The sequence below is a fragment of the Lathyrus oleraceus genome, chromosome 3 (assembly GCF_024323335.1).
Source record: "Lathyrus oleraceus cultivar Zhongwan6 chromosome 3, CAAS_Psat_ZW6_1.0, whole genome shotgun sequence".
Lineage (NCBI taxonomy): Eukaryota > Viridiplantae > Streptophyta > Magnoliopsida > Fabales > Fabaceae > Lathyrus > Lathyrus oleraceus.
In genome coordinates, this window is record NC_066581.1 from 29,548,180 (window position 1) to 29,559,601 (window position 11,422).

Sequence of the window (11,422 nt, forward strand, 5' to 3'; positions counted from 1 at the left end):
ATCTGAATTTGTTTATCCTTCGATTTTCTAGAAAAACAAGAGAATAGTTTGTTCATTTAAAAAAAACATTGTGTGTAAAGGTATTATACCTCAATGTTTTATTAAGTCACGTAAAAACATTATCATAAAATATAATATTTATACTAATAGACGGTAAGTCGAAACACTTAAATGACTTTGTGGTGTCAAAGATTCTAAGACGAGGGAAATTAGTATTGAGAGTCAGATTTGTTATATTTACTTGTTTGATGAAGGAATACACACAAAAGAATTTTAAAAAAAAAACATAATCTTGATTTGTGGATCTTAGTTGCAGAATTTAGTTTAAATCTCTTTCTGATAATTTATTTTGTTAAATAATCTAATGAGTGTAATTTTTTTTAAAGATTAACAACCAATATCTTTATAAGAGCTGCTTAACGAAATATACTGTTAAGATAATTGTGAATTTGTGATATAGCAAAAACACTATTCCTCGAATTTAAATCAAGAATCTCACCTAATAAATCTCTAATAATTATTGTGATTTGGTATTTATAAGTGGTTCGTATCTAAAAATAATAAAATAATGATTTATGATTTATTCGAAAAGAAAAAATAATTAATAATTCATACTTATTTTCTCATGTGTAGTCAATTATTTCGCAATATTTTATTATACTTATATCTCTTTGAAAGGTTTCATTCCATATATAAATATTTTATATACATTTCATACACGACGGAGAAACACATAATTTCCTCTCAATTTTCTTCTTCTTCTCTCTCTCTGCAACCAACAAGCTTGAAACAGAAGATGAATGGTGTAACACACCTTGAAACAGATGATGACTCAGATTTTGTTGAAGTTGATCCAACCGGTAGATATGGCAGAGTAAGCAATAAATTCATTCTTCCTTTTTATCATGTTCTTTTTGTTCAGTTTCATGATGTTTTGTTCTTTTTCCTTTTTTTTGCAGTACAATGAAATTCTCGGTAAAGGAGCTTCTAAAACAGTGTATGAATACAAACCCATTTCTGTTTTTCACTTTTTCATCATACCCATTTCTTATTTTTCTTTAAAAAATGTTTTTTTTATGGTTTGGTTTGGTTCAATTTATGTAGATACAGAGCATTTGATGAGTATCAAGGGATTGAAGTTGCTTGGAATCAAATCAAACTATATGATTTTCTGCAAAATCCTGAAGATCTTGAGAGGCTTTACTGTGAAATTCATCTTCTCAAGACATTGAAACACAGAAACATAATGAAATTCTACACTTCTTGGGTTGATACTTCCAATAGGAATATCAACTTTGTCACTGAATTCTTTACTTCCGGTACTCTTAGACAGTGAGTTCTCTTTATCTCATTAACACCGACACCTCTGAAAAAGGCGCGTACCGTGTACCGACACTTGTGATTACGTTCAATTTAATTATTTTTTCAAATTATTACTGGTGTGAGTGTCGGTGTTGTGTCTGGTGTCTGTGTGTTTGTGCTTCGCTGTTGATGATAAGATTCATTCTTCTTCTTCTTGTGGTTTTGAGATCTTGTGTTATATCTTCTTTAACTTGATTTAATTGATGCAATAGGTATAGGTTAAAGCACAAGAAGGTTAACATAAGAGCAGTGAAGCATTGGTGTAGGCAGATCCTGCAAGGACTTTTATATCTTCATAGCCATGATCCACCTGTGATTCATAGAGATCTTAAATGTGATAATATTTTCATTAATGGTAATCAAGGGGAAGTTAAGATTGGGGATCTTGGTTTGGCTGCGATTCTCCGGAAATCACATGCTGCTCATTGTGTAGGTATGTTTCTTTCATGTCGGTATGTATAATATAATTTTGTTTGGATTGATTTATTTGAACTTATGAAAACAGCACAACCCGTAATGTGTCCATTAACCGTTTTTTGTTTATTTCTATAAGCTCTCTAGGATAGCTTATACGAAAATAATTTGATTATATGACTTATACCTGATCAGTGTTAAATTCTCTTGACGGAGAGCTTTGCCGCCTATTGTGATCTTCCCTAATTCGAGGGATTAGTCTCTGTAGTTGCGCGCAGATGATACATGGTTTATAACAAAAGAATGATATATGATACACGCTTATGATAAGAAAAACTAGATTACTTTAACTCCAATTCCAATGATTTCACTTAGTTAATGGATTGACGGTTTCTTTTGAAAATGAATTGGTAGTAACATGTGGTTGATGTTTTGATGATAGTTAGAGCCAGATTTGAACTAGGATCAGAAATTCTAGTTAGAGTTTTATATTTCTTCTATTTTTTCGTTTTCGCAGGAACGCCCGAGTTCATGGCGCCAGAAGTATATGAAGAGGAGTATAATGAATTAGTTGACATATATTCCTTTGGTATGTGCGTGTTAGAAATGGTCACATTTGAATATCCGTATAGCGAATGCAGCCATCCGGCACAAATCTACAAGAAAGTTTCTTCTGTAAGATCGATTTCTTTCTCTTACATTTTAAGCGTTGTTTCTTTCCGGAGTCGCAAAACATCGTTTGACATTTGACATCTCCAGGGGAAAAAACCAGACGCTTTGTATAAAGTGAAAGATCCTGAAACGCGAGAGTTTGTTGAGAAATGTCTTGCAACTGTATCTCTAAGGCTCTCTGCGAGGGAGCTTCTTGACGACCCTTTTCTTCGAATTGATGATTACGAATATAATTTGGGATCGGTAGATGTTGAAGAGTTTGTTGACTTGGGTCCTCTTGTTAGTCAGTCATTCTTTTCACTCGATCGTAGCTATAGTAACATAAGTACCGAATACTCAAATGGTTTCGGGTATGAAGCAGATTGTTATTCTCATCCGGCTGAGATTGAACACGGAATTGAACTTTTCGAGTGCCAAGACGATGAAACCTCCAAAGATGTTGACATAAGCATCAAAGGCAAGAGGAAAGACGACGGTGGCATCTTTTTGAGACTAAGAATCGCAGACAAAGAAGGTTGGAACGAACGTTTTATTATATCGTCATTTTATTCTCGTGATTTGTATATGTTTGAATGGAGTCTAAGCTTGACAATTTGACTTATTCGATTTATTCACGTCGCAGGTCGTATCCGAAACATTTATTTCCCATTTGACATAGAATTGGATACAGCATTAAGTGTAGCAACCGAAATGGTTGCAGAACTTGACATTACCGATCAAGATGTTACCAGAATAGCCGGTATGATAGACGGAGAAATCGCGTCGTTGGTACCAAAATGGAGGCGAGGACCGGGAGTCGAGGAAGCCGCCAACTATGAAAACCAAATTTTCTGCGAAAATTGTGTTTCTAATCATACTACAGTTACGGATTTTCTTTCCCGTAATCAAAGTGGAAAAAACTTGCAGCTTCTTCAATGCTGCATGCATGGATGTGCTTCAATGCACGGCCGTTTTGAAGAGATTACATTCCAATCCGAGGAGTACGACAACCACGTCAGCGAGGAAGCGCCTAACATATCAAGCGAATCTGACTTTTTACAGTATCAAGAATCGTGGAGTCATCATCAAGAAAGCCGCGAACTGAGTCCAGTAGAGTCTACTCAAAGCCCTTCAGACGAACATTACGAACTAGGAAACCATTCTACCATCGGTTCACTACATTGCGGAGTCGAGAATGATTATGAGAAAGAGATACAACACGAGTTGAGATGGCTGAAAGCAAAATATCAAATGGAGTTAAGGGAGCTTAGGGATAAACAAATAGGACTAGAACCAAAATCGCCGCATACGAGCAGCAACATAAAGCACGAAACAACATCAGAAACAGTAAACGGATTCGATAATTACCGGGATTACGATTCTCGAGAGCACAAGAGCCAACCCGATTTGGAGACCCGAAGGGCTCAAAATTGCGGCGCGGTGTATTGCGACGAAGAAAATATGGCTACTGCAAAGAGTTTCTACAGAAGGCTGTTGCTTCAAGAGACTCTACACAGAAGTGTTTCACTTCCTGTTGATGCTGTGGATGTATAATACAGTGTGATGATGATGCAGACATTGAATTTGAATTCTTTTGTAGAGTATGTATATAGACATCACATGAGGAAACCAAATAATTTTCTTATAAAGTATGAATATAAATCAGATTTTTTTGGTGTGGAGTGTAATGATGGGGCAAAACATGGAATGAGAAAACGTGTCGTGTGTGAATGTATGTTTGTTACCAAAAATCCAATAATTGTTGTAGCAAGTGGCAAGTGAGTCAAGTTATTGCATTCAAACATGGATGTTTGTCTCTTTATTTTAGTCAATTATCTTTGGTCATTCTTTCAAAAACAACCATCATTTTCAAGGACTATGGTGAAACGTGTCTAAGTACTTGTAATTTAAACGTTTATAGGAGTAAATGTTTATGTATAAGTTAACTCTAGAATAAAAGATAAATAAACTCAAATGGTTTATCTAAAAAAATTAAGTTGAAAATAACTTATGACATGCATAGTAAGATAAGATGTTTTCATAATTATGCTTAGTAGGGCGGTTCAATCAATTCAGGATCATTTTAATTTAAAAAATAGACTTAAAAGAAACATAAAATTATACCGAATTTTTAAAAAATTATGATTTTACACCTATTATTAGAAAACATATGTAAATTAAATTTTGACAAATTGATTTTACACCTATTTTAAAATAACGGGGGTCCCTAGAATTTGGGGTCTATTCTACAAGCGCATGTTGCACATGCAAATGACCGACCTTAATGTTTAGGGATGTACCGTTTTAATAATTAAAAGAAAGTGGGGCCCCTAGAATTTGGGGTCTATTCTACAAGCGCATGTTGCACATGCAAATGATCGACCCTAATGTTTAGGGATGGAAAATTAGCAGCCCATTCTTTCCTGCCTTAAATCCATCAAAAAAAGGTGGAGCGGAAAATCCACTAAGTGAAATTGGGTTTAACAGTTTAGTCTGCTCTGCCAAAAGTGGTAGGTTGGTCGGCGGTGGACTTGCCTACCTATTTTTTTTTCATTTACTTAATAAATTAATAGACTTATTTTTAGATTTTTTAAATTATCTTTTAGAACAATATTTTATAAGCATGTTTTTAACAAATTTTACTTTTAAAATATTGCATATATTCACAAATAAATGTACAAAATAGAATCATCAACAAGAGTTAACCTTCAACCAACCAAAATAAATATTTTAAGTGCTTACTAATTAAACTGACAGATCGACCAACCCCTTTTTTGCGGGGTTTAAAGCGAGTTTAAGGCGGGACGGACTGAGCGGGTAGACGATCATAAAATCTCAACTCAACCCGCCATTTTATAACAGATGCGTAGATCGGCCCGACGGGCCACGATTCATTTTGACACCCCTAATTATGTTAGTGATGTATTTAATGGTTATAATTTGTATATTTGATGGAAGAGTATATATGGCCTATTCTTTTAACATTTTGAATAAAGATTTGACGTTCAAACTCACTTGTATGTGATTTTTTTTGTCTAATATGATGATCTACATTAGAGTTTCAGTTCTTCCAAAATCTCAATAGTCATATCAAATTTCGACTCAATTTAATGGAGGAACTAGAGTGGTCTCTGACGTTGGATAAGGACGTGGAGTCTCATATTTGAAAAAGAGAATGTCGTGATGTATTGAAAGTTAGTTATAAGTATTATATTGTGAAAGATTAGATGTTGAGAACCATATACATGACGATATAATCTCTTATAGTTTTTTTATGATGATTTTGTGTCCAGACTCACTTACATGGTTGCTCTTTTTTAGATTTAAAGACGGAGTGATAATAACAATTATAAATTCATACACACAACCGTGAATATCAAAATTTGAATTTTGATGATGACATTCAATATAATAATATCTATTTCTACGAGTTAGTTTGCAGATACTTACGTAGAAAGTTACATATTCGCAATTAATCTGATGTGATGATCACACTAGTGTTGCAGGTATTTCCTATGCATTTATATTTATTTTCATTTTTTAAAATTTTACTAATATATTCACTTTGTAGATTTTGTATAAGCATGACTATTAAGGGATCTTTAAAAAAATGAAACAATGAATAATAAGTATTTCTTATCAAATATTAAGAAAGATGATAAAAATAGTGTTAATTAAAGGATAAAATTAAAAATATATATTAGAAATTGAAAATAATAATTTATTATATAAATGGATTACTCATAGGCAGAAAGTGTAATTTGATTCAATTGTTTGTGTTGTGAGTGAGCATTAACCAATGATATGGTCTTTGAAAACTTTTTGCTTTTCCATTATTCTTACTCAATCATAGATGAATGAATGAATGGGTTGATTTCAAAGGTAATCAATTCATTGGACCACAAAAACACATTGAGATAGGTATTGTATTCTACGTATGCTTGCAAAACTAAGGCATGATATTAATTATTAGAAAAATGTTAACGATGACTTTAGACTTACTTTATACATTATTTAAAGAGTTAGGATATTTTTCATATCTTACCAAAAAAAGAACTCTATTATAAGAGATAGTGACTCAAACAATAGATATTGAGTTATTCTATCAAGTGAATCTCACTATCATTAATTACTTTTTTTTTTAATATTCTTAAATTTTGTTATATCTATATCTCTCTTCATGTGCATATTTTTATTTCTATCAATAAAAAGAAGAGGATTCTAATCTCTATTTAAAGACTTAAAATAGTAAATTTATTACTTTTTTAAAGAATAATTTTTTATTGAAAAAAATCCAAATTTTAAATACAACGTGGAAAGGAGAGATATGGAGATTTGAGGGGGTTGTTGGTCAAAATAGAGAAAAGAAATGAACGAAAAAAATAGGAACCATATAGACTATAAAAGTCAATGCTGATTTTCATTTTTTTTAATAATAAGAAAGGATTGTTTTTCTATCAACTTGTAATTCATCCAACAAAAATTCTTCTTTTCTAGTTATAGAGTTTTGTAATAAATATTTACTAAAAATATATTCCTAGTGTAATTGGGTTATGGAATTTGTGTGAGAGAAAGATTTTAAACACTTAAAAATTTTCACTTATTATTAATTTTAGTGTGTTTCCGCTTTATTTTTTTATCTTTCACAAATCGGATCATAAAAAAAATTTACGCAATTTTCTGACAACTAGTATCAGAGTCAGTTGGTTGTTATTATTAATTTTCTAGTGAGTGTATTATTCACATGATTAATATTTTTTGTAAATTGTGCAAAAGTTGGTCAGGGATATCGATTTTTCACGAAAGTGTTTTAAAGCACAATTATTCCCATCAAAGATGATTATGAAGTCAAAGAATGATGACCATAGATGAAGGAAATATCAAAGTATTCTTGACCACGTGTTCCCAATAGGATATATATGGACTACATTATATAGAATCATGTTAGACCACAAATGCAAGTAAATGGGAGTTTGCCATGAAAGACGAGATTAAGTCTTTAATTTCTAATCAAACATGGAAACTAACTAATTTACTTATGGAAAAGAAGGAATTTCATAATAAATGGGTGTATCGAGTGAAAGAATACCATAATGGCTCTAAGTGATACATAAGGTGACTAGTAGTAAGAGGATTCAAGCAAAAGAATGAGTTGACAACACTAAAATATTTTCCCTGGTCTTGAAGCATAATACCATAATATATGTGTTAGTATTGTTTCCACTAAGAAGCTCTCTATTTTGAGCAGTAGGGCATGAAGACTACATTCTTCATGGAGACTTAGTGAAAGAGATATACATGCATTAACTTGAATGGTTCTCAAAAGTAGGGAAATATAATATGGTGTGAATATTAAAGAAGAGTTTGTGTGGCCTGAAATAATGGTATATCAAGTTTGATCTTTTAATCGATTAAACTCGTGTGTTAATTGATTCGCTTAACCAAACAAAGGAAACTTTTAATTTCAATATCAATCGATTAAAAACCTTCTTAATTGATTAGGAAGTATTTTACGTGTTTTAATTGATTTGAAGTAAGGATTAACCGATTTATCCGTGTATTTTGCCTTCCTAATTGATCAAACAAAGGTTCCTAATTGTTTAATCACTTTCCCATATTGGTTTTAAGAACTTTTATTAAAAAAATATGAAAGGTTTGAAATTTTCGTGTGTGTATGCATTGTCTTAGTACCTCAAGACCTACTCTTGCTTCATTCACAACCAACTGATAAAAAACTAGATAAAACTTTAAGCGCAAAATTAGAAAAGCTTTCACAATTATCACATCTTCAAGTTCTCATATTCACGACTTCAAGATTACAAATTTATATTTTAAAATTCTTTTACTTGATTAAACTTTGTCTAGAACTTGATTTAAACTTTGTCTAGCACTTTAAATTGGAACATTAGTCACTTGAACATGTGCTTTCTCATTTGACTGATGAGACTTGGGATATATTCTTTCTTGTTAAGTTATCATCATCAAAACCATTGGAAGACCTTACATACACAACACATAGAATCACATTCTTTCCCTTTTTGATGATGACAGGGAATCTCTTTGGGAGGTCATGGAATAGAAAAGATATAGATAAAATAATGGAGTTTGTAACCCCCCCCCCCCCTGTAACACCCTTCTAAAATACCCCAAATATTTAATTTAAAACAACAAATATATATCAGAGTAGATATGCAATTAAGGGTGTCACACAAACACTTCACACCATTCACCAAAATAACTGTCATGCTCTTTATTTAGTTCAAAACATAAAGCATTGCACAATACGCAGCGGATAGAGATCAAATCAATCATACAAAACATGTAACACATCACATGTAAACTGGTTCAACAACCAACAATAAAACAATTAAAAACATCCCGTCCCGATGTTACATCTACCAGAGCATGACCCACTAAGGAACTACACTAGACTCCAAGTACTAGCTCCTACTCAATCACTGCTCGTTACCTGAAAAATAGTGGTAAGGGTGAGTTCCTCAATCGATATAATAAGCATTATAAAATATCATGTAATGTTAAGTAAATAACACATTTCATCACCCTAATCATATCACAACTTCAGCAACGACAACATCAACTCATAATCATACACATACTCAACACAACCACAAAACTCACGTATAATATTGGAATACATCCATTCATATTATACGCCATACATACATTATGCAATGAGACTCCATGCATGCGGTACCGACTATTCGTGAACATATAATTCAACTTCACCGACCAAATCCAGGTACGGCTACCAAGCTCACTAGTCCCACTCATTTGAGACCTAGTGACTCACATCACCAATTCCTCACCATGGGAATTAGCTACCACCCCAAGGGCTATGCTATGCACGTTAATCACCTAGCATGCAAACATCAACAACAGTCCAAAATGACTAACATCACTAATTCCTCACCATGGGAATTAGCTACCACCATAAAGGCCACATTATGCTATGCCAAATTACCTAGCATGCAACATCAACAACAATCCACAATGGACATATGCTCACACTCTAAGCCATAAAACAGTCCATCCACAATTACATACATAATATATACATTCACAACATTATGCATATTTTCACACATCATCAGCATATTTATCACATAATCATATCATGTCATGCCAATTAATAATCACAGTATTAGCACACTCTACTAATACCTACACTGCTCAAAACAACGGGAAACGATCCCTACTATATCATACATCAGCTAAAATTACATTACTCAGCTGAACAACCAAAAACTGCACAACAACAGCACAGAAAAATCACAATTCTGCCCATACGTGTATTGCCTAGTCCCATACGCGTATGGCCCATTTCTCAGCCAATCCCATACGCGTATTGTCTGCCTCATACGCGTATGCTACGCGTACCACATCCTCATACGCGTACCAACAGAGACAAAACTACGTTAAAATCATCATCTTCTTCTTCCATACGCGTATTGCCTAGTGCCATACGCGTACCAGACCATCTCATACGCGTATCACCTAGTGCCATACGCGTATGACCAGAAACCAGATTTCCAGATCTGCTATGGTTTTCTCTGCTACGAGATTCTCAGATCCAACCTTCCACATTCCAATTTTTACACAACATTCAATCATATTGTCTAACACAGATCATACTCTATTCGATTTCGCAATTCTAACTTTATTACATCTAATTCCTACGAATTTCCTTCAATTATAACCCATATTTCGTTCATCCAATATTTCACGAATTTCAGTATACATCATTCTAATCAGAGTCAAATCAATGGTTTATCACTACCCATTACATGTTAGCCCCTAATACCCATTAAACGACGATAAACCCCCCTTACCTGAGTTAATCCGGCGAATCTTTAAGCTTCAAGCTTTTCTCTTCTCCAACCTTCTTCCTCTTGCTCTGTCTCTTTGCCCTTTTTCTCTTTTCAGCCGCTTCTCTGCTTTTCACGTGAAACCCTTTCTTTACCAAATGGGACTCTTTTTTCTTATTTCCAACTTATATATATATTTTCCAATAATTATTATTCCAATAATAATAATAATAATAATCCAATAATTTCAATTATTTAATTAAATTAATAAATATAATATTAATTTAAATTAAATAATTATCTTATTTTTATCGGGGTGTTACACCCCTCCCCCCCTTATAGATAAAGAGAGCATACTCTATTCCCCGTTGAGAGTATACTTCTCTCTGTTTTTCATTATCAAAAAGGCGGCAAATAGACGAAGAATAAACATACACTGCACGAGAATATATACATCAAATACTAGCAAACAATATTAAATATATTAAATGAAGGAAAACTTTAATTACAAAATGAAAAGGATGGAAATATAAATCACACATAAGCGTGGAAAAAAATCCAAGAAATATAATTACTCTTTGTCATCATCAGCAGCAACATTAATAAGTAGTCCAAGAGGGACTTTTGTTCTAGAGTTAATCGCTTGATTTGTTAGGAAGGAAACTTATTTTAATACCTAAAATTATGTTCCTCAAGGGACAAATGTCGAAATTGATGCTTTGACAACAGGTTTGTCAAGTTACACCATAACCACTACATTGATAAGTAATAGATGATTGACCTGAAAAGAAATAAAGAACGCAATTAATTATTTATCAAGCTCGGTGAAACTACACCTACATCTGGGGGGCTGAGTGCATAACCTAAGAAAGAAAATTCACTATTAGTAGTTTAGCACAATTAGACTTACAAGCAACAACAAAACCATATGTTATTCAATGCCTGTTCCTAACACAACCCAATGACTTTCTATTTAGAGTCTCTCCCTAAATAAGAGAAGCTACTCAATTTCTTATCTGCCACAAACCCAATGACAGGGGAAAACAACCACTAAACCCTAGTGATCAACTTCAATCTTCACAAGATAAAATAATGTTGAATATTACAACTCAACTAGACAAACCTTCTATGCCAAATTACTGAAACATAGAGGTGTACATAAACAATGT

General features: G+C 33.0%; 1 protein-coding gene across 2 annotated transcripts; it reads left to right on the forward strand.

Moving 5' to 3' along the window:
- The first annotated feature begins 695 nt into the window (after window positions 1–695).
- On the forward strand, window positions 696–4,231 carry LOC127132280 (probable serine/threonine-protein kinase WNK9). 2 transcript variants are annotated; one of them, XM_051061190.1, is made up of 7 exons: window positions 696–874; window positions 960–997; window positions 1,105–1,332; window positions 1,575–1,795; window positions 2,294–2,451; window positions 2,536–2,962; window positions 3,071–4,231. In XM_051061190.1, exons 1-7 carry the CDS (start codon window positions 797–799, stop codon window positions 3,979–3,981), a joined length of 2,061 nt encoding a protein of 686 aa, XP_050917147.1. In that variant the 5' UTR covers window positions 696–796; the 3' UTR covers window positions 3,982–4,231. The 2 variants fall into 2 exon arrangements, with proteins under 2 accessions (XP_050917147.1, XP_050917148.1); XM_051061191.1 differs by lacking the exon at window positions 960–997 and having other exon boundaries at window positions 731–874.
- Window positions 4,232–11,422: the final 7,191 nt, after the last annotated feature.

Bases quoted from the DNA above. Each gene is read 5' to 3' on its own strand.
- LOC127132280 (XM_051061190.1), top strand. From the start codon at position 797: ATGAATGGTGTAACACACCTTGAAACAGATGATGACTCAGATTTTGTT. The intron at 875-959 runs GTAAGCAATAAA...TTTTTTTTGCAG, and splicing joins CAACCGGTAGATATGGCAGA to TACAATGAAATTCTCGGTAA. The intron at 2,963-3,070 runs GTTGGAACGAAC...TTCACGTCGCAG, and splicing joins AAGAATCGCAGACAAAGAAG to GTCGTATCCGAAACATTTAT.